Here is a 20,730-nt window from a genome sequence, read left to right as displayed (position 1 = left end):
GAAGTGTGAAGGCCTACGCCCAGCAGGTGGTGCGGGCCTGAGGCCTGCAGAAGTCATTAACTCCGGTGGCTCCCAAATGAGGGGCAGGCCAGATGAGATCAAAGGGAAGAGGGAGAGCAGGCGCCCAGGGCTCCAGCAGCCAAGAACCAACTGGGCCCAGAGATCCTGCAAGAGCGGGAGGACAGAACTTCCCAGGCGGACAGAACTCCATGCAGAGTCCTCAGCCGTGTCAGCCTTGAGTGCTCGAGACCCCAGGAATGGGGCTAGGAGGAGAGTCTCCCCTGCCCTTCCATAGCTAGGGTGGCAGGAGTGAGTCTCCCCATATAGCTCTGGGACCATCCGTGGATCATCACGGAGTGGATGCAGGCCTGCACAGGGCCTGGGTTGGATGGTGTGGGGCTATAGAGAGGGGACCGCTGAGGAGCCCGTGTGAGTGTGAGTCACACTTCAGCAATCACTGCCTGTCTTGGCACCCCCAGCCCCACACCTGAGGCTCTTCCTCCCAGGACCATAACTGGCATGAGGTAGGAAGTCTTTCTCTGGTTGGAACCCACCCAGTTTAGAAAATCTGTTTGCATAGCAAAGGTCCTGAGGTTTAGGATGGGAATTAGCAAGTCTTTTCACAGATAGTGGGGCTCTCGGGCCAGCCCCTTCCCTGCCAGGGCCTATTCTAGCTCAGAACAGAGAGGAGCCACTGTTGATTGATATTTGGGTGTGAATTTTCATTAACACGTCCCTGCTAATAGCCAGGAGACTCAGGATTGGAGAGGGGAAGGGGTTGGCTCCCGCTGGAAGCCCCCTTCTGATGCAGCCCAGGGAGCCTTCCCCCACCCCCAGCTGCACGCCCGTCCAGAATCTGGTACCATTCCAGCCCATTGGAAGGACAGGGACATTCAGGGGAGATGCCACAGGCAACACTGCTGTTGGGACCCAGTCAACTGAAGCCCTGGGCCTGCCATCTTAGCGGAAGAGCATGGGGTCCGGACTCCAGGGAGCCCCAGGCAGGCTGTCCTGGGGACAGGCCCGTGGTTGCAGAGCCTGAAGGTGCCAGGCCAGGTGGGGACTGCAGGGCTGAGGCCAGCCTCTTGGCTTGGTGTTGGCTGACAGTGACCTTTCTAAAGAGGACACAGGTCACAGTGGTCCTTGTTACAGGTCACTGGGGCCTCTTCTCCCAGGGCTGAGGAGACCTGAAGGGGCCTGCAGCCTAGAGGAGTACTGGTGGAGAAGGGGAGAGGAGGGAGAAGCTGAGAGGGGAGGACAGGGGGTGGAGAAGAGAGGGGAAGAAATGGGAAGGGAAGAGGAGGGGAGGAGAGTTAGCCAGGGTGGCTGGCAGTCAGCGTGGTGCCAGTGTGTGCAGGGGTGCAGCGTGTGCGGGGGAGGGGGCCCCCACCCCTTAGCAGGGCAGGCCAGCACTGTGGAGTCTGGACCAGCACTGCTGTTTATCTGGTGACATCTGCCACGCGGGGGCGCCCGAGGCCTGGGGTGGAGGTTGCTGGGCCTGGTGGGGTGGGATGCAAGCCCTGGGCCGTGAGTGGAACTCTTAGCTGCAGCATCCTGTCCCCATCCCTGTGGGCGTGGCTGCCGGAGGCCTGGGTGGGGTCACTTCTTCAGTTCTCGCTGGAGGAGGACGGAGAAGCGCCGCAGCCGGCTCCATTGGTCTGGGGTCTTCTGCTTCTGGAAGCTGCTGCAGAGCACATGAGCAGGGGAGGGGTGAGAGGTGCCCCCACCTCCTGGCCTGGCAGGACACAGGGGTGGGGGGAGCTGTGTCTCACATCCAAGCCCACACGGGCTTCCCTCACCCTGGGCACAGAGGTGGGCTATGCACAGGTGGAGGGGCTGCCCCCCAGGTTCTGCCCTGGGTGCCTAGGTAACATCAGGACAACAACAAGAGGGACACTTTGTTGTCGTTTGAATTCAGAGCAGATGCGCCCACCTGCTAGGCAGGTGCTTTAATGCTAAGCCATGTTCCCAGCCCTTTGCACTGGCAATTTTAAGATATTTCTTTGTGTAGGAACGTGCCTGGACCACAGCCCTCCTGTGTCACACTTCCTGCCTCAGTAGGATGCCCAGTTATTCAAGAGGGACATGCTCCGGGAGAAAGACAATGGTTGGACCTTTGGCTCTGTTCTGGGGCTTTCCGTGTGTAGAGAAGAAATTTCTAACAAAGTAACTGATGGATACATTGCTTCTTACTGTATACAAATAAAACTCACAAATGGAAAAAATTCAAAGTAAAGCTGCATAGCTGAGCCAGGTAGATACACCTGTAATTCTAGCACTGCGGAGGCTAGGACAGGGGTTGTCAAGTTCAAGGCCAGCCTATGATATAGACAGAAACCTGGTCTTAAAAAATGGGCTACGGGCCGGGAGTTTGGCCTGGTGGTAGAGAGCTTGCCTAGCATGCACGAAGACCCAGGTTCGATTCCTTGGTACCACATACTTAGAAAAAGCCAGAAGTGGTGCTGAGGCTCAAGTGGTAGAGCTCTAGCCTTGAGAAAAATCCAAGGACCGTGCTCAGGCCCTGAGCTCAAGCCCAGGACTGGCAAAAAAAAAAAAAAAAATGGGCTGGGAGTTTGGCCTAGTGGTTAAAGTGCTTGCCTAGTATGCACGAAGACCCAGGTTCAATTCCTCAGTACCACATACATAGAAAAAGGCAGAAGTGGTGCTGTGGCTCAAGTGGTAGAGCACTAGCCTTGAGAAAGCCCAAGAACAGTGCTCAGGCCCTGAGTTCAAGCCCCAGGACTGGCAAACACACACACAAAAAGAATAAAATGTCCTTCTTAGCTCAGGTCCTTATTTTCTGTTTCCAAGAGCTTCTTTTGTATTATACACACACACACACCCGTGCGTGCGTGCGTGCGTGCGTGTGTGTGTGTGTGTGTGTGTGCATGCGCGCTGGTCCTAAGCTTAAATTTAGGGTTTGGGCGCCATCCCTGAGACTATCCAAAAAAGTAGCTAAAACAAAAAGGCTGGGGCGTGGCTCAGGTGGTCGACCGCCTACCCAGCAAGTATGAGACCCCAAGTTCAAGCCCTAGCACAAATGATGTAGATGAAAGTGTGCAGTGTGTTGCACACACTTTTTTTTCCCCCCACTTTAGAAAACAGCCATGACCCTCACTGAGAGGGGAGAGACAGGCAAGTTGCAGGTTCAAGGCCAGCCTGGGCTGCATTATGAGATTGACTCAAAATACAAGAGCCGAGAGAAACTGATCCAGCAGTCCCTGCGGGAGCATGCTCAGGTTGGCCTTGCTCTCCTTTTCCATTTGTTCTGGGCATAGGGTTGCACTTTTGGGCATGGGAGCCGGGCTGGAAACTCAGAAGCTGTGCTTCCTGGGGTCCTCGGAATCCATCAAAGGATGTCAGAGACCTCGGCAGCAGGCCAGATGGGGTCCAGCCGGTGGCAGTGCCCTGGTGCCCAGGCAGGCGGGCCGGCCGCCAGCCGGCCTGCCTTGGAAGCCGGGGCAGGACTGCTTTGTGAAAGCGGTCTGGTAGACGGTGGCGGGCTGGAAACAGCTTTGCCACACAGAGCCTCACTGTTTCACCTCGTTTTAGAGGCAGTGGAGGCTCCTTTAGACTGGAGTGGCGGAAGGCGACAGGTGGATACTCGTGGGAAGTGCCTGTGGACACATGTCCTGTGCATGCCATGTCTTCCCATGGCTGCTGTGTAGTTGGGAACTGACAGGCCGAATGGGGGTGGGGGCAGATGTGAAGCCTCAGAGCACAAGAGCAGGAGTCAAGTGTTTTCCCAACCAGAAATAGCTCAGCGGTCTGCCTGGGCCTCTTCCCCGCGAGGGCCCTGGGAGGCACCACCAGCTGCCGGGCTGTGGGGTCCCCACTGGGGACCAGGGGTGAGGCTTTCTCATCTAAGCAGGCCTCACAGGGGCTGAGGGAAGTTTGGGAAGCCTTCCCACAGAATACCACCGGCTCAGGAGAAGCTGCACAAGGGCTGGGGGTTCCGTGGCGAATCTCCCGCAGGTCTGAGCAGCAGAGGCATGGTCGCCAGCGTGGCACTGATGGGAGGGGGTGGGCCCGTGGGACCCTCACGGCCCTTTGGCTTCCAAGGCCTGGGGGGTGGCAGCCTTGCCCTGCTCTACACACGACACACTGCGCTGCCATGCCACAGGCCCACCAGTCACGGAATGAGACTTCCCCATGGAGGCTTCCCAGAACCCCGTCCTGGCCACCCCCTGGGGGGCAGAGAGCCCCCCTGCAGCCCAGCCTTGCCATTTCCCACCACCATTTTATCTATTTTGTAAAAAAAAATTGCAGAGAGCACATGAGCCACACAAACACAAACACACACACACACACACACACACGCACACACAGGTGTGGGCTGCTGTCACAGAAGCCACGCTCATGCCCTACCATGTGCCTGCCTGCCTCTGGCTCGGGTCCAGGACGGGGCCGTGGATAACACTTGATAACTGTGCCCTATCCTATACCTTGAAAAGATTTCACACGTCTAAAAAGAGTACACCCAGTGCAGTGACCTTCCCCGAGACTCAAGTGGTGGATGTTTTACCTGTCTTTCCTTCTTTCTCTTTCTACAGCTACTTTTTCTGAGCCGTCTGATAGTTTGTACATGCTGGGACCTTGCCCACATCTGGAGAGCAAGGCTGAGAATCAGAACCCTCTGTGGGAGTGACGGGCAGAGGTGGTGTTCTGTCCCTCCCTCCTCCAGACTCTGGGTGGGGGCGGGGCGGAGGGTGTGACGGTGCCCTCGCTGCTCACCGGGTCTTGAGCAGGTGTTCACAGAGCCTCTCCAGAGGCTGCACCTGGGGGATGTCCTTGCTGTAGCTCAGGTCCTTCTGGGAAACGGTGTGGTATTTGCACATGTCTTGCAGGGGTGGGCAGGTCTCAAAATTAAAGTAGAAGATGGAGTTGGGGGTGTCCTTGCTGTCATCCGTGGGCTTGCTGTGTCCGCTTGGGTGGCCTCCTGGAGGAAGCGGGGCGAGGACTCTTCACCTCCCCAGTTGCTGGGTCGCAGGGTGAGGGTGCCCCTGGGCTGATCTGGGGGAACCCTGAGGGCCAGGCACCCACAGCCATACCGTGGAGCAGGAAATAGGGGAGGTGCGAGGACACGACAAACATGGGCTCCCAGGGGAAGGGCAGCTGGTGGCTCATGGGGGCGGTGAAGGCGCAGAGGACCTGGGCCTTGCCCACGTCCATGAGGTTCACACTGCCGTTCTTGGTGAAGAGCAGCACCTGGGGAGCAGAGCGATGGGGGCCGGGGGTGGAGGTCACCGGGGACAGCGCCCTCCACGCACCGCTGGGCCTTGTCAATCTGCATGCTCTTCCCTGTTGGTGCCTCAGGTTTCTGGGGGTTCTGCAGGTTCCAGCCTCTCCCCTGTGCCCTGCACCCTCTCTCCACCCCCTGAGCTTCCCACTCTGCCCCCAAGCTGTCCTTCCATTCTGTGACCCAACAGAGCCGCACTGCCCGCCCAGACTTATCTATCTGCACCCAAAAGCGAGCACATCCGAGCATGTGCTGGGCGGGCGGGAAAGGGGAGAGCCTACCATGCCAGGCAGGGCTGGGACGGGCGCCACCTCACAGAGCGCTTCTTCTGGGTGCTTCTCAGGCCTGCAGGAGACAAAATACACGGGTACCTCCTACTTGAAAGGTTTCACACCTGCGGCCTCCTCCCAGTGCCCGACCGTCCGCCCCAGTTCCACTGGTGGGAGGATGCTCTGGGAGAATCAGACCCGAGCGGCCTGCGCCCTCCTCCTTCACTCGGCCAGCAGTGTGGCAAGGTAGTGCAGCGCCCAGCCGTCGAAAAGCCAATGGGAGAACAAAAGAATCTGGTTCTGATCATTAACAGAGATGCGTTAATAGCATGCGTTTTTCGGAGAGTTCTGCTTACATGGTGACTTCCATACGAGGATTTTAGCAAAACATTGTGGTAGACTGGAAAGCCTCCGGCCCTGCTTGGCAGTAACTCTTGTCAAAAAGGTGGGGTTTGAGCCGAGTGGCATGGTGCACGCCTGCCATCCCAGCACTTAATGGGGAGCGCTTTGGGACGGCTGGAATGCGGCTGCCATGGGTATGCCCTGCCGAGGCGCGTGGCTGGGGCCCGGGTTCAGTGATGCCATCGGAAGGGGCGCATCTCACTCAGACCTGCCCAGTAGCTCACTGCTGCTGGGGTACTGCGCCCCGCCTGCCGTCACCAGGTGGAGGGAGCTGTCTGTGCACAGCGCCACAAACTTCATGCACGACTTCAGCACGCCCTCCGGGAACAGGTTCTGCCCCTTGTGGACCACAAAGTACCGCAGGAAGTGAATGCTTTCACACAGACTTTCCTCAGGAAGAGCCACGACCCCCAGGGGGAATCCTGGAGAGAGAACCCGTGTCACCACGTGTGGGGGGGTGTCCCGTGTCATGGTGGGGCCGGAAGGATGGCTCACCGTCAGACAGGTCCCAGAGCGTGAGCACGCCGTCCTCGCAGGCCAGCACCAGGTGGGAGCAGGAAGGACTGAGCTGGGACACGGTGATGGGCGCAGCACAGGGCCACACACCCTCAGGCTCTAGAGGGGCCCAGGAGGGAATGTCGCTCACCAGGACCCCCTAGCCCCACTCCTCTCCTCTGATATTGCTCTCTCTGCTTCTCTCTGCTAGACAGGGCTTAAGGGCTTTTCCAACATGGAGTCACTTCTGTGCCTGTACTGGGGCTTGAACTCAGGGCCTAGCTGTGGTCGCTAGCTAGTTCACGCTACCACTTGGACCACAGCTCTACTTGTGTGTCATGGGCTTTCTTGCTCAGGGAGACTTTGAACCTGGATCGTCAGATCTCAGCTTCCTAAGGAGCTCGGATGACAGGCGCGGGGGGACTTTGCTAGTCACACGGATTCCTGCGGAGCTCAGCGTGGTGGCAGGAGCTGGCCCTCTGGGGCTGGGGCTGCTCATCAGGGGAGGCTCGGCGCCGGCCTCTGAATCTAGGCCACCCACTCTTCCCTGCCATGGGCCCTGGAGGCGGCACCCTAGCTGGAGAGCACCCACTTCTGCCTGTCCAGCTCTGGTTTCCTGGCGTGACCCGAGGTAGGGCCTGGGGGCTCGGCCAGGAGCCGAGGCTGGGCAGGCAGCGAGGACCTACCCTTCATTGCTCGGTTCAGGGAGTAGAGGAAGAGGTTGTGGCTGCCAGTCCAGTGCACGCTGAGGACAGAGGCCACTCCTGCGGTGGGGGAGGCCAAGTGGGGTGTGAGCCTGGGGAGGGCTCCCGTGTTTGCTCCTCTCCACAGCAGCTCCTCCCCCCAGGCAGGGAGAATGGACACAGTGTGCTTGGCTGTTCTGGCATCGTCTCCTTGGTTGCTGGTGTGTGTGTGTGTGTACTGGGGCTTGAACTCAGGGACTCACGCTCTTGCTTGACTTTGCTGCTCAAGGCTGGTGCTCTGGCCTGCACAGGGGTTTTAGCTGTGGGGTCCTCCTGGGGGCCCAGACCTCCACTCCCATGGAACCCTCAGGCTCGGTGCCCCTCCCTCCCTGTCCCCGCCAGCTTGCCCGGCAGTGTGCTCACCCGGGGGGCCCCTGGCTTCTCCTGGCACTAGCGTGATGCAGCTGGGGAGCAGGAAGTGCGCCGTGGCCATGCTGGCGAGGGGAGACCCGAGTCAGAGCGCGCACGCTCCTTGGCAGGCGCCCAGCACTGGGCGGGCTGAGGTGCCTTGGCAGGGGCTCTGGCTCACCTGAGCGGCTCCTCCTCCTCCTCCTCCTGGTCCAGGTACTTCTTGTAGGAGGAGTAGAAGATGTCGGCGTGCTGCTCCCACTGGTTCTCCCGGATGAAGTGGTTCTGCCCTGAGCCCAGACCGTACCACTCTTCCATTTTGCTAAACACTTCTAGGGGGCTTTTAAATGTGGTGCCTTGGTCAAAAAGATTCCAGGATGTGGTCAGGACATTGGGCCTTCCCTGCCAGTCCTCCCTTCTGCTTTCTGGCTTCAGAGGCTCTGTAGGGGCTCTGAGGTCCCTGTTCCCGTCTCCATCAAAGCAAGCCCCAAATCTGCCATCAGCTATTGCTTCCAGCCCTGCTGAAGACCCACACCATTCTGGCTGACAGCCTCAGTCTCTCCCTGTGCTGGTATGCATCCAATCACTTTCCTTTAACCTTCCTCTTGCTGAGCGCCTATCATCCTACCTAACTCAGAAGGCTGAGATCTGAAGATTATGGTTCGAAGCCAGCCCAAGCAGAAAAGTCCCCAATTAACCACTCAAAAACTGAAACTGGCATTGTGGCTTAAGTGGTAGAGCATTAGCCTTGAGCACAAAGAGGGCCAGGGACAGTGCTCAGCCCCTGAGTTCAAATCCCACAGCAAGAACAACAACAAAAGCTTCCTCTTAAGCAAGGATGTCGTGGCTTATCCTGATGACCCCCAGCTACTCAGGAAGCTGCGATCCAGAGGATCACAGTTCAAAGCCAGCCCAAACAAAAAAGTCTGTGAGACTCCATCTCCAAGATAACCAGCAAAATGCTGGAAGTGGAGGCATAGCTCAAGTGGTAAGGTTTTGAACAAAAAAAATCTAAGCAAGAATATGAGACCCTAAGTTCAAGCTCAAGTACTGGAAAGAAACTATCTCCCTTTCCTGACCTTATTTTCTGCTGACGTGTATTTTCTTTTTAGGTCCCAGATACTGATAGATTTAAACTAACCTCCTCTTTAGAAATATGCATTGGATCAGATATTGCTGCTCATAAGCAGAAAAGCAGAAAAGATAGAAAATGTGGAGAAAGGCCAAGAAGGGTCAGATGCAGAAGTGGATGGTGAGCAGCGGGTGGGCGGCTCCCACTGACCGGACACGGGCTTGGGTGGTTTGATCTTCATGTGGTGGACTGGCTGGCAGAGCTTCACATCACCTCGGAAGCAGATGTTCACATCCTGCAAAGGAGAGGGTGCAGCTAGCCCGCGAGCACCACCTCGAGGGGCCTAGGCCATGGGCCACAGCGAGAACTGCAAGACACGGACCTGAGGGGACAGGACAGGACAGCTGGCACGGTGACGGCCACGCCTCGGTGGGGCACAGGGATGAAGACAGAGGATGGGTCCAAGCCCCCTGGGGTGTCAGCAGGGTGTACGTGGGTGGGGTACAGGAGGTACAAATTTGAGTCCAAACCAGAACCCTGAAAGTGCAAGCTGTGCTGGAGATTGTCTTTAACATGTCTTTCTTACTGTCGTAGTGGGCAGTGGTGGTGGCGGTGGCGGTGGCGGCGGCAGCGGCGGTGGCGGCAGCTCCATTTCCAAGTTTTCTGAAGGGACAGTTTCGAGAGTAGTCTGAGGAGGGAAGTGAGAAGTCAGTCACAGCCAGCTTGCTGAGGTGCTCCCCCTCTCCTCCTGCAGTGCTCCCGGAGGCCCGGAGGACAGGAGCCTGGGCACTATCCCTTAGCTTTTGCACCAGGGCTAGCGTGTGTCACAATGAATGTCTCAGCTGTGTCTGTTCAGGCTGTTTACAGTGATCCTCGGACCTCAGCTTCCCGAGTAGCTTGGATTAATCTGGCTCAGTGTAAAAGGAAATGGAGAGCTGGGCCTCAGCTCCTTGTCCCCCGCGCAATGACCAGGCCTCCCTGCTCTGGGGACCTGAGGACACCTGGGGCGGCTGCTGTGTCCTGGTGGGAATGGCCTTGTTTCCTACCACTGTTTTGCCTTTTTTCTTTGAATTCAGGCTGAGCTGCGGGTGCTCCACCTCCTTGAGCCACATGTCCTTGGGCAGTCTGTACACGTCCAGCCAGGCCTCTCCAGCTCCTGCCACGGGGACAGAGGGCCCTTGAGCAAGTGTAACAGGCTCTGGCTGCTCTGGAGACCGGGAGACTGGCCCTGCCACAGGGCCCTGGGGCAGTGCCTGGAACGCGCTGAAGGAGAGGCCATTTTGCAATGGTTTTTGCTAGTGCCACTCTCAAAATAGCTTTCCCAGAAAGAGCTGTAGGGTCACTCCAGCCACTGCCATCCAAGGCAGTCAGGGGCTCTGACATGCAGCCCTGCCTGCCCTGCCGGGCCTCTGTGCCGTACAGCGTCCCTGTCTGTAGAGGAAACTGGAAGCAGCGGAAGCAGGCGTGGGCCAGGGAAGGTTAGAACTGGACTGGCCGTGGCTGGCACCTTGTCATCGACACAGGAAACCTGCCAAGTTAGGGAGGGGCTCACGCCTGTAATCCCAGCCGCCTGGGAGGCCAAGATTGAGGAAGATCATGGTTTCAGGCTAGCCTAGGGAAAAACCAAGTTTGTGAGCCAGGGAGGACAGGAGTAGGTGACACATGGGGTGACATGGCAACCTTGACGGAACCTGTTGGCACACACAGAACACTGGGGGGGACCCGGGGAAGTCTGGCTGGCGGTCGTATGCCTCAGTGCAGGGCCTGGGGAAGCTGGGGACAGGACAGACCCGGGGACATTCTCCTTGCATCTCTCTGTGGGTGTGAAGTCGTTTCTGGAGGAGAGGCTGGGAACAGACGGAGTGGGAAGCTTGCCTTGCAGGAGCAGGGCCATGAAGTCCCCTCCTTTGGAGATCTCCACGTGGACGCAGGTGGTCTGCTTGCTGCTGTCCTCCTGCGGGGAGAGGTCACGGGGTGGAGTCAGGGCTCTGGGGTCCTGCCCCAAGTCCCTGCAAAGTTTAGGACAGGGATGGGCGCTTCCCACTTCTTGTCCCCGTACAGCAGACAGGAGAGTACAACGTGATTTTCAGCCCAGAGGGCTGTAGACCTAGTTCCTGGCCTAGGTGGAGGAATCTCCCGATCAAGTTGGCAAGCCCTGAAGTCGATGCTGACATTTGGTCATTCAGAGGACTGAAGTAATACGTCACTAAATATTCCGCTGGTTGCTGGACTAGAAGCCTTAGTTCCTGGACAAGCTGAGAAAGGCTCAGTATGATTATAATGCTACCAAGATTACTAGTGAAATAAGGAGGCTGAACTAGTTAGGCTGATGAGCTCCTTAATTAAGGATTAAGTTGTTTGTGATCTGTATTGATTTTTTTTTTTTTTTTGCTGTACTGGTGATTGGTTGAACACAAGTGTTTCAAGCTTGTTAAGCCAGTGCTCTTCTATTCAAGCCAACAACCTCACACACTTTTCTTTTCTTTTTTAAAATTTTATTGTCGGGGGCCAGGTGTTTGGCCTAGTGCTAGAGTGCTTGCCTTGCATGCACGAAGACCCGGGTTTGAGTCGTTGGTACCACATTCATAGAAAAAAAAGCCAGATGTGGAGCTGAGGCTCAAGTGGTAGAGCTCAAGCCTTAAGAAAGGCCAAGTGCTCAGGTCCTGAGCCCAAGCTCCAGGACTGGCAAAAAAATTTTATTTTCAGGGTAATGTACAGAGGGGTAACAGTTACATTCGTCAGGTAGTGGGTGCATTACTTCTCACACACTGACACCCCTTCTCATGTTTTTGTCCCCCTTTCCCTCCCTTCACCCCCTCCCAATCATCTTGTCTTCCCCCTTGCCTTCCCTCTTCAAATAAGCAAATAAACATATGCAATCCCTTCCTTTTCTTTTTTTCTTATGTGTGTGTATGTGTGTGTGCACGCGCGTGTGTGTGCCTGTTCCAATACTTAGTCTGGAAGATGCTCAAGCTCTTGCTTGACCTTTTCTTAAACTCAAGACAGGTGCTATATCACTTGAGCCACACCTCCACTTTTAGCTTTGGGCTGGTTAACTGGAGATGAGTCTCCAGATTTTTCTGCTCAGGATGGCTTGGAGTGTTTGATAGATATCTGTTATATTTATTTGGGCTATACGGTCATCATTTAGTTCTGAGATTTTTGCTTTCATTGTTTGGGTGACTGTTGGGGAGAGTGGGTATTAAAGTCTCCCATGTTTCTGTGTTGGGGTCTAGCAGCGCTTCTAAGTTCAGAAATGTTTGTCTGGGGGCCAGGAGCATGACGTAGTGGTAGAGTGCTTACCTTGCATGCATGATTACTTGGTACCACATACAACAGAAAAAGCCAGAATTGGTGCTGTGGCTCAAGTGGTAGAGTGCTAAAGAAAGCTCAAGGACAGTGCTCAGGCCTTGAGTTCAAGCCCCAGGACTGGCAAAGATAAAAACGAAAACAGAAATGTTTATCTGGTGAACTTGGAGGTGCTAACGTTTGGAGTGGATGTTTTAACACTGGTTGTTTACACTTCATTAACTTCTCCCTTTATCAATATGAAGTCACCTTCTTCTAAAAGCGAAAAGTACAGGAACTTACCGCTTCATTGATGGCTTTGATGAGGAAAAGCGTGTCCTTATAAAAATAAAACAGTCTAAGGATACCTGAAACAGAAAAGCAGGGAATGTAAGCCAGCGGAGCCCGGTTCTGAGCCTGCCCTCGCCTCTCACCTCCCTCTGTACTCACCCGCAGCGCACAGTCTTCTCCCCATCCCAGGCCCTGCTGCCTGCCTATGCTGCCTGCATCCCCCACAGGCCTCCCCGGCCCACCCCTGGATTCCACACCTGTGCTGGTTCTGGGGCTTGAACTCAGCCTGGCCACTGTCCCTGAGCTTCTTCACTCAAGGCAAGCGCTCCACCGCTTTGAGCCACCTGCCATTTCTGGTTTTCTGGTGGTTAATTGGAGATAAGACTATCACAGACCTTCTGCTCTGGCTGGCTTTGAATTGCAGTCCTCAGTTTCCTGAGGAGTTAGGGTGACAGGCATGAGCCACTGGCACTGGGTTTTTATTAAGCTTTTTGTTTTGAATTTAACTTACAGAAAAGTTGTGAAAAAAATAGTACACCAAAATTCCTTTGTGCGAGCTGCCAGTGACTTATACCTATAAATGTAACTATTCAGGATGCCAAGCACTAAGAATTAGATTCTAAGCCAGTCTTGGCAAATGAATACAAAAAAAATCTCCAATTAACCAGCAAAAATCCAGAAGAGGAAGTGTGGCTCAAGTGGCAGAGCACCAACCCTGGGTTAAAAGGCCAAGCAAGAGTGAAAGGCCTTGAGTTCAAGCCCCAGTACTGGCGTAAACAAACAAATGGGTTAACATGTAACAGTAAAAACACTGCCATGGTACCTGGCATGTCACTCAACGCTGTCATGTCAGCGTTCAGGATACTGAACGCTGGCTTAAAGATCCCTGTAGATAAGGCTAAAAAGGAAAATCAAAAGGACAAATACCCGTTTCATCCACTGGAGCAATAAGAATTTCATTCCCTAGATCTGCAGCCCAGATGGCAGTGACAGCAACCTTCAGTTTCTCCCAGACATAGATTCGATTACTATTGGACAGGTGGTGAATGGAGAACCCCCTGGCTCCCCCGATGAACAAATAGTCTTGGGAAATAGCCATGCAAGTGGACATTCTGTTGAGCTGGGAAAATAAAATGAAAAAAGGAATGATTCATGGCTGTCACCATCTTCAAGTACCAGGAGCTCAAAGAGGGCCCCCAAAGGGATGGTTATCTTACTCTGAGCAGAAAGAGGCCACAGAGGGAGAGAGAGAGACGAGACAGAGACGGAGACAGAGAGAGCAGACGCACTTCCAGAACGACACAAGGTCACAGGCCGGATCGGCTGGCCGGGGTCCGCGGGGAGAGCAGCAGCTGGGGTTCTGGCCGGTCCCCAGCCAGCAAGCAAGACCACTGCACGAATGCGTGAGGGGAGCCTCTCAGTACCTCTAGGTCATCTTCACCTCGCCAGGAAACGCCCCGCCCCGCCATTCTTCCTGCGTGAAGGGCTCTGGCTGGGATTCCTCCCTCCCACGGGGGTCGGCGGCCTGCCCCGGACCTGGATTTCCTCCTGCGGAGGGTACTCGGGGGGCCGGACCCGGTTCAGCTCGGCTTCCCGCGCCGCCTCCCTCGTTTCGATCACTTCCCACGCCTCCTCGAACAGCAGGTTCACCGCCTTGCTGATCATGCGGTAGGGCTGCGGCAGGGCGTCCAGGCCCTGGTCCGGGTCGAGGAAGGGGTAGTCCTCCTCGTCGTCCTTGGGCCAGTCCTTCTCCGTCGGGGGCGGAACCTCCAGCGGGCCCTTCCTCACGCGAGCCGGGGGCCTCCTTGGAGCCGGAGGAGGCCTGGCCGAGGCCATGGCCGCGGCGGCCCGGAGAGCGGGGAGGCCCGAGGGCACTGCCGCTCCGAGATGCGGCTCAGCTGATGGGGCGGCGTGCCGGCGCCTTGGTAACCACAACTTCCGGTCGCAGCCGGAAGCCCGCGAGACACTCGGCGATGGGCGTGTCCTCTCGCGTGGGCAGCGCCGAGTCCCCGCCCTCCTAGCAGACGTGGGCGTGTCCCACCACGAACCCGCCCACTTGCTCGGAGGGAACCCCGCCCCCTGACGCGGTGGGCGTGTCCTCTCCCGTGGGCAGCGCCGAGTCCCCGCCCCCTGGCGCGGTGGGCGTGTCCTCTCCCGTGGGCGGAGTCTCGGCCCGCCGACCCCGCCCTCAGGGAAGCCCGGCTTCCCCCAGAGGACCCGCGGGGAGCCGGCGTGACGCGAGGCCCCGGCTCGCGCGCCATGGACGCCTTCACGCGCTTCACTAACCAGACCCAGGGTCGAGACCGACTGTTCAGGTGAGTCCGGCGCCGGAGGGCTGCGCCCGCCTCCCGCCCCGCCCCCGGACGCGGGTCTCCAGCCCGCGGGGCGGAGGTGGCCGCGAGGACCGCCCGTCCTAACTTCCCCACCGAGGACGGCGGTCCCGCGCCGCGGCCAGCAAGGTGCCGGACGGGAGCCGTGGCCCAAGCGGTAGAACCGCGTGCAAGAATGCGTATGCACCAAGAACAGCTCACAAACAGTGCCCGGGGCCTGAGTTCGAGTCCCGGACTGGCCAAAAAAGAAAAAAAGCCGTGTCAGCTCCCGCTGCGACCCAGCCGCCGCGGAGGGGCCTGGACCCAGCCTCGGCCGTCCCGAAGCGCAGGTTGCCACGGAAAGCCGCAGGCCGCCCGCCTGGCTGGCTCCTTCTGATGCGTCTTTCCAAACTCTGGTTCTTGCTCAGTGGTCGTTGATGTCCACCAAGTGGCCGCTGCCCGCTTCTTGAGTAGCCCTCTCCTTCCTGGGGGACAGGGCTACCTCCAAGCCCACCAGTGAGAACTGCCCCGGTAAAGAGACCTTGGGGAGCCAACGGTGCAGCGCTTTGCCACGCTTAAGGAACCCCAGGAGTAGAAACTCAAATCGTCTCTCACGTGTGGGAGGCGCTGCAGGGGCTGCTTTATAGATACTAAGAGGCCCAGCGTGAGAGACAAGTGCCCACCGTTGAGTCCAGCGCCCACCCCTCACTTACTAAGCCATACTGCCATTCTCACCTACGCCGCGGACCTTCCAAAACAGTTGCATTCTATTCAGGCCTCATTAAAATCAGAACAAATACTTCATTGTGCCCACAATGTAGCCTGCTAGGCAAGGTTATCAAGGGGATAAAATAATCACTTCAGATGTACTTGGTAAAATATGGGATCTCTAGTAACTGCTCTGTAGACCACAGTCTGGTCGCCCTCCAATAAGCCCTTGTTTTCAGATTTATACCTGAGACCAGAGTGAGAAAAAGAGACCTGGGCGCTATGATCCTGTTACTCGCGAAGCTGAGACCTGAGGATCGCGGTTCAAAGCCAGCATGGGCAGGAACAGTCCATAAAACTCTTATCTCTAATAATTTACCACCAGGAAACCAGAAATGGAGCTGTGGCTCAGAGTGGTAGAGAGTGCTAACCTTGAGCAGAAGAGCTCAGGGACTCTGCCTGGACCCTGAATTCAAGCCCCACAACTGACAGTAAAAGAACTGCAACTGAGATGTGGCTCAAGTGGTAGAGTGGTTGAGGGATCAAACCCTGATAAAGAGAGCGACAAGGAGATAATAACCCCTATTTTCTCCCTTCTCCCTTCCTTTCCCTCTCTGGTCCAACCCAGGGCCTCCACAGGCTGGGTGTGGGCTATACCACTGAGCCACATCCACAGCCCCATTCTCTCTTCATCTCACTCTCAAAGCTAATTCACAGGCCGGGAGTGTGGCCTAGTGGTAAGAGTGCTTGCCTGGCATGCACAAAGACTCGGGTTCACTCCTCAGTGCCACATACATAGAAAAAGCTGGAAGGGGTGGCTGTGGCTCAAGTGGCAGAGTGCTAGCCTTGAAAAAAGCCCAAGGACAGTGCTAAGGCCCTGAGTTCAAGCCCCATAGCTAGCAACAAAAAAAAGGAAAAAGCTAATTCACCACTTTGGAGAATGGCCTTGTTTTTATTGATGGTAATATCTATTTCTGATTCGACTCAAGGCACTTACAGGACACTGGGAGCTGGCGCCACCTTTTTTTGTGGGTCATGGGGCGCTTGAACTTGGCCTGGGCGCTGTCCCTGAGCTCTTCAGCTCAAGGCTATCGCACTACCCCTTGAGCCACAGCGCCACTAGCAGTTTTCTAGTGGTTAGTTGGAGATGAGTCTCATGGACTTTAGTGTTGGGGCTGGCTTTGAACCGCGATCCTCAGATCTCCGCCTCTTGAGTAGCTAGGATTACAGGCGTGAGCCACCGAGAGGGCTTTGGCATCTCCTTTCATGATGCAGATTTGGATGTTTGACTAATGTGGTAACAACTTTCTCATATATTTATCACTAAACCATTGTTACTTGCAGGCAGACAACTGCTTGATTGAAAGTTTTATTAAACAGGATTCCTCCTATGTTTCATATAAAATACTAGTTTTAAAGGACAGGTAAAAGACAGATCTCTACTCCTTTGTGTCCTGGTGTGTATTTGGCCCCTTTGATTTGTTGGTTTTGTTTTGTGACAGTTGTCTCGTTGGCCCGGAGCTCAGTATGTGTGGCCCAGGCCAGCCTGCTGGCTAGTTTCTGGAGTGGTGGGATTGCAGGTGTACAGCCAGGTCATTTGATCCTTGTGCAGTATTGGGACCGTGGACTCTTCACTTGTTTCTGGTCGTGGGTCACTAGGTGACAGACCAGTCCACATGAACATCTGAATCACCTTCTGCCTGGAAACTTGTGCTTCTGGCTCCCCGAGTCCTCCCGTGGAGCTGTTCCGTGCCTGATTGCAGCATTCTTTCACAACCCTGGATTGCGCTGCACTGCAAGCTCTCCCCTTGGTCCCTCGGGAGGCGTGACTTTTGCTCCTGTAAGAGTAGCTCCCTCGCAACTTGTCTGGAACAGGCTGGCTACAGTGGGATGGCACAGACTCCTTCCTTCCTCCGTGGATCATGTTTTTGGTTTTGTTTTTGCCGGTCACTGGGCTTGAACTCAGGGCTGGATGCTGTCCCTGAGCTTTCTCCACTCAAGGCTAGCTGTCTCCCACTTTGAGCCACTGCTCACTTCCAGTGTTCTGATGGTTACGTGGAGATAAGGGTCTCATGGACTTTCCTGCCTGGGCCGACTTTGAACTGCAGTCCTCAGCGCTCAGCCTCCTGAGTAACCAGGATTACAGGAAGCCACTGCACAGGGCTGCAGGTCTCTTTTTTGAAGTGTGTTTTTTGGTTAGAGGGCTCAGGACAATATGATTCCCTTTCTCAGATTGGTCTCAGAATGGGACTAGGCCTGAAAAGAAACCTGGTTTACAACTCATGATCCTCATTTGTTTTCTTCTTCTTTTTTTCATTTCAGAGCCACTCAGTACACATGCATGTTGCTTAGATATTTGCTAGAATCTAAAGCTGGCAGAGAGAAGGTGGTGATGAAGCTCAAGAAACTGGAATCCAGTGTGAGCGCTGGCCGGAAGTGTAAGTACCACGATTCCTGGGGGGGGCAGCACCCCTGGGTTAGAACCCTCAGCCGCCCCCACCCCCCGGGGTTCACAACACATTCTCCAAAGCCAGCATTTCTAGCCCACCAAGATCACTGATGAAATCAAGCTGTCAGGCTGGGCTGCCCCAGGGCAAGGCCGGAAGCTGACGATTGACAAAATCACGTACATGGCGCTGCACGCTACCTCTGCTTACTCACAGGAGGTGTGGGTAGGAATTAGCGTGCAGACCGCAGACTCGCCCGTCCTACCACCCGCGTTCACCGAGCCACTTCTGGCTTTTGGCTGCCGAAGTGAAGGTGAGAGTCTCGGAGTTTATTTCCTGGGCTGGCTTCTAAGTGAGATTGTCCAGTCTCAGCCTCCTGAGTAGCCTGGATGACTGGCACGAACCTTGGGGCCCAGACTCCATTCTTCCCTTGCTAGAAGAGCTGAATGTACAGCGTTGGCCCTTTCCGGGCTGCAGGTGCGGCTGCACTGTGCACTCGCGCCATCTCTGGTCATTTGTCCAGAGGACTGGCACGCTTCTGGCCACACTTGTGCGCTGACTGGACGTTGAAGTTGTCCGCCGGCAGGGACATGAGGACAGACTTACAGCGTCCCCTGTTGAGTATCTGGTTTTGTTTCTAAAGGAACATTCCTTAGCTCTGTGAGAGACATACAATCACGTGCCCTAAGCAAGAGTGCGAGGTTGAGTGCCGGCTGTGGTGGCTAAGGTACGAGGAAAGAAAGATATTTTAGAGGAGGAGAAGCTTGAAGTGTGGCTGGAGAAATAGAGCATTCTAGAAGGGAGGTTTTTCCAGAGCAAACTCAGGACTGTTATAAGCAAATGACTTTGTGGGAAGATTGGTGTCAAGCCATGCAGCCCATCTGACAAAGGTGAGGCTGGCAGGCCCACCTTTCCTGGATGCATTCCAGGCTAGGATTAGAAATAGCTTAGATTCCTTAGCATGCCATTGCTTCAAGGTGCTTTAGAATCTTGAAAATCCAGTATGGGCAGGTGATCTGAGCAGTGAGTGCCTGTGCCCTGAATGGGAATTAGAATTGAAGCTGTCATTATGTACACTGTCCTGGGTTCCGGTTGGCAAAATGGCACCTGGAGCGTTCTTCCCAGCTTACGGGTGCTTGGAGAGCTGAGATGGGGGCACTCGTTGGGCTTCAAGTGCTGTCCTCCAGGAAAAGTCTTCCTGCGGTGTCCATGACCCTTCCCCCGGCACTCCATAGGCACATGCTGGCTGACAGCCTGAGCTGACTAAAGTGCAGGCCCTGTGAGAACTGCAGCTTGGTGGCTGAGCAATTTTCCTGGGTGTCCCAGCTACCCACTCCGCCACGCCAGCAGTGGGTTTGTTTGTTTTTTTTAAAGTCAATCTTTCTTTGGGAAACCAGCCGTCTAAGGATGTCACATGATAGCTGGGTGCCCGTGGCTCACACTTGTCATCCTAGCTGCTCAGGAGGCTGAGATCTGAGGATCGAGGTTCAAAGCCAGCCCAGGCAAAGAAAGTCCATGAGACTTACATCCCACGAGTCATGAGAGAACCATGAGCTGTGACTCAAAGTGGTGGACAGGTATAATGCCCAGGCCTTGAGTTCAAGCCCCACAGCCAACGAAAACAAAGAATCACAGGGGAGGCCCTGGTGGCAGTTGTGTGGAGCCGTCTCCCGGGCGGAGGAGGCTCGTTGAGGAAGTCCCTGCCTTCTGCGCCTTTCAGACTCGCTGTCTGCGTCTTTAGCTGCCCCGGCCCCTGCCCCATATGGCAGGTGTGGAGATACAGGGCGGGCTCCGCCCCTCCCCGCAGCCTGACGGCCGTGTGCCTTCATCTTGCAGGGTTCAGACTGGGCAATGTGGTCCATGCCGTCCAGGCGACGGAACAGAGCCTCCGCGCCACCCACCCAGTGCCCCGCCTGTGCCTCACGCTCGCCAACCTGAACCGCGTGGTTTATTTCATCTGCGACACGGTGCTGTGGGCGAGGAGCGTGGGCCTGGCCTCCCGTGTCAGCAGAGAGCGGTGGCAGCTGCGGGCCGCCCGCCACTACTGCTGCTTCCTCCTGCTGTGCCTGCTGCGGGACGCCTACGAGATGGCGCTGCAGATGGCCAGGGCCTCCGACCGCAGGGCCAGGAGAGGGCGGCCCTCCGAGGAGGCGCTGGGGTGGCAGGCCGGGGAGGAGGAGAAGGAATGGCTCCAGTCCTCCCTCCTCCTCCTCTTCCAGTCTCTGAAGCAGCACCCGCCCCTGCTCCTGGACACGGTGAAGAACTTCTGTGACATTCTCATCCCCCTCAACCAGCTGGGCATCTACAGGTCCAACCCTGGCATCATCGGGCTGGGAGGCCTGGTGTCCTCCGTGGCGGGTATCATCACCATCGTGTTCCCGCAGATGAAGCTGAGGACGCCCTAGGGGCCCGGCCGAGGCATCTGCATTAGCCGCCAGCCGGGTTATACTCTGCTTAGCCTCTTGTGTTGTGTTTTTTGGTTGGTTGAGGGCCTTGGACTCAAGGTCTGGGCACTGTCGCTGAGCATTTTTGCTCAAGGCCAGTGCCCTCCCATTTTTTTTTTTTTTGCCAGTCCTGGGCTTGAGCTCAGGGCCTGAGCACTGTCCTTGGACTTTCTCAAGGCTAGAGCTCTACCACTTGAGCCTCAGCACCACTTCCGGCTTTTTTTTCTATGTATGTGGTACCGAGGAATCGAACCCGGGTCTTCGTGCATGCTAGGCGAGCACTTTAACCACTAGGCCACGCTCCCGGCCCCGGTGCCCTCCCATGTTGAGCCACAGCTCCGCATCCAGTTTTCTGGTGGTTCATTGGAGATCAGAATCTCACGGAAGGGCTCTTGCCTAGGTGGCTTCCAACCGAAGTCTTCAGATCTCAGCCTCCTGAGGAGCTGGATGACAGAGTGAGCCCTGGTGCTTGGCTTTAAGTTTTTGTCGGAGTGAGTGCTTAGTGGTGGGTAATGTGAGAGAGAGGTCAAGAGTAGGACACGGGGACTGGTGTGTAAGTTTTTTCTTTTTGTCAGTCCTGAGGCTTGAACTCAGGGCCTGGGCGCTCTCCCTAAACTCTTTTGCTCAAGGCTAGCACGGTACCACTCCGAACCACAGCACTACTTCTAGTTTTCT

At 55.9% G+C, this 20,730-nt stretch overlaps 2 protein-coding genes across 3 annotated transcripts; one reads left to right on the top strand and one right to left on the bottom strand.

Moving 5' to 3' along the window:
• Positions 1-1,552: 1,552 nt before the first annotated feature.
• On the bottom strand, positions 1,553-14,016 carry Wdr93 (WD repeat domain 93). Its single transcript, XM_090321770.1, has 17 exons — positions 13,684-14,016; positions 13,075-13,267; positions 12,160-12,224; positions 10,444-10,522; positions 9,615-9,724; positions 9,220-9,256; positions 8,779-8,871; positions 7,678-7,852; positions 7,512-7,582; positions 7,092-7,169; positions 6,406-6,525; positions 6,119-6,332; positions 5,521-5,584; positions 5,052-5,208; positions 4,735-4,939; positions 4,526-4,606; positions 1,553-1,684 (listed from the first exon to the last, which is right to left on the bottom strand). Exons 1-17 carry the CDS (start codon positions 13,981-13,983, stop codon positions 1,600-1,602), a joined length of 2,127 nt encoding a protein of 708 aa, XP_090177896.1. The 5' UTR covers positions 13,984-14,016; the 3' UTR covers positions 1,553-1,599.
• Positions 14,017-14,338: 322 nt separating this feature from the next.
• On the top strand, positions 14,339-20,283 carry Pex11a (peroxisomal biogenesis factor 11 alpha). 2 transcript variants are annotated; one of them, XM_090321487.1, is made up of 3 exons: positions 14,339-14,462; positions 17,487-17,602; positions 19,448-20,283. In XM_090321487.1, the coding sequence occupies exons 1-3, from the start codon at positions 14,407-14,409 to the stop codon at positions 20,014-20,016; spliced, it is 741 nt and encodes a 246-aa protein (XP_090177613.1). In that variant the 5' UTR covers positions 14,339-14,406; the 3' UTR covers positions 20,017-20,283. The 2 variants fall into 2 exon arrangements, with proteins under 2 accessions (XP_090177613.1, XP_090177614.1); XM_090321488.1 differs by lacking the exon at positions 14,339-14,462 and adding an exon at positions 16,838-17,333.
• The last annotated feature ends 447 nt before the right edge of the window (positions 20,284-20,730 follow it).

This window comes from Megascapheus bottae, chromosome 30 (genome assembly GCF_031878675.1).
Source record: "Megascapheus bottae isolate mThoBot1 chromosome 30, mThoBot2.hap1, whole genome shotgun sequence".
Taxonomy (NCBI): domain Eukaryota; kingdom Metazoa; phylum Chordata; class Mammalia; order Rodentia; family Geomyidae; genus Megascapheus; species Megascapheus bottae.
The sequence above is the reverse complement of the archived record's forward strand: the minus strand, read 5'-3'. Positions and strand labels throughout refer to the sequence as shown.

What these genes read in the sequence shown, in the direction of transcription:
- Wdr93 (XM_090321770.1), bottom strand. Translation starts at nt 13,983, where the DNA reads ATGGCCTCGGCCAGGCCTCCTCCGGCTCCAAGGAGGCCCCCGGCTCGC. An exon ending in TGCTCCAGTGGATGAAACGG is followed by an intron (nt 12,225 to 13,074) that starts GTATTTGTCCTT and finishes TTTCTGTTTCAG; the next exon opens with GTATCCTTAGACTGTTTTAT. An exon ending in TCAAAGCCATCAATGAAGCG is followed by an intron (nt 10,523 to 12,159) that starts GTAAGTTCCTGT and finishes CTCTCCCCGCAG; the next exon opens with GAGGACAGCAGCAAGCAGAC.
- Pex11a (XM_090321487.1), top strand. Translation starts at nt 14,407, where the DNA reads ATGGACGCCTTCACGCGCTTCACTAACCAGACCCAGGGTCGAGACCGA. An exon ending in GGTCGAGACCGACTGTTCAG is followed by an intron (nt 14,463 to 17,486) that starts GTGAGTCCGGCG and finishes TTTTCATTTCAG; the next exon opens with AGCCACTCAGTACACATGCA. An exon ending in TGTGAGCGCTGGCCGGAAGT is followed by an intron (nt 17,603 to 19,447) that starts GTAAGTACCACG and finishes TTCATCTTGCAG; the next exon opens with GGTTCAGACTGGGCAATGTG.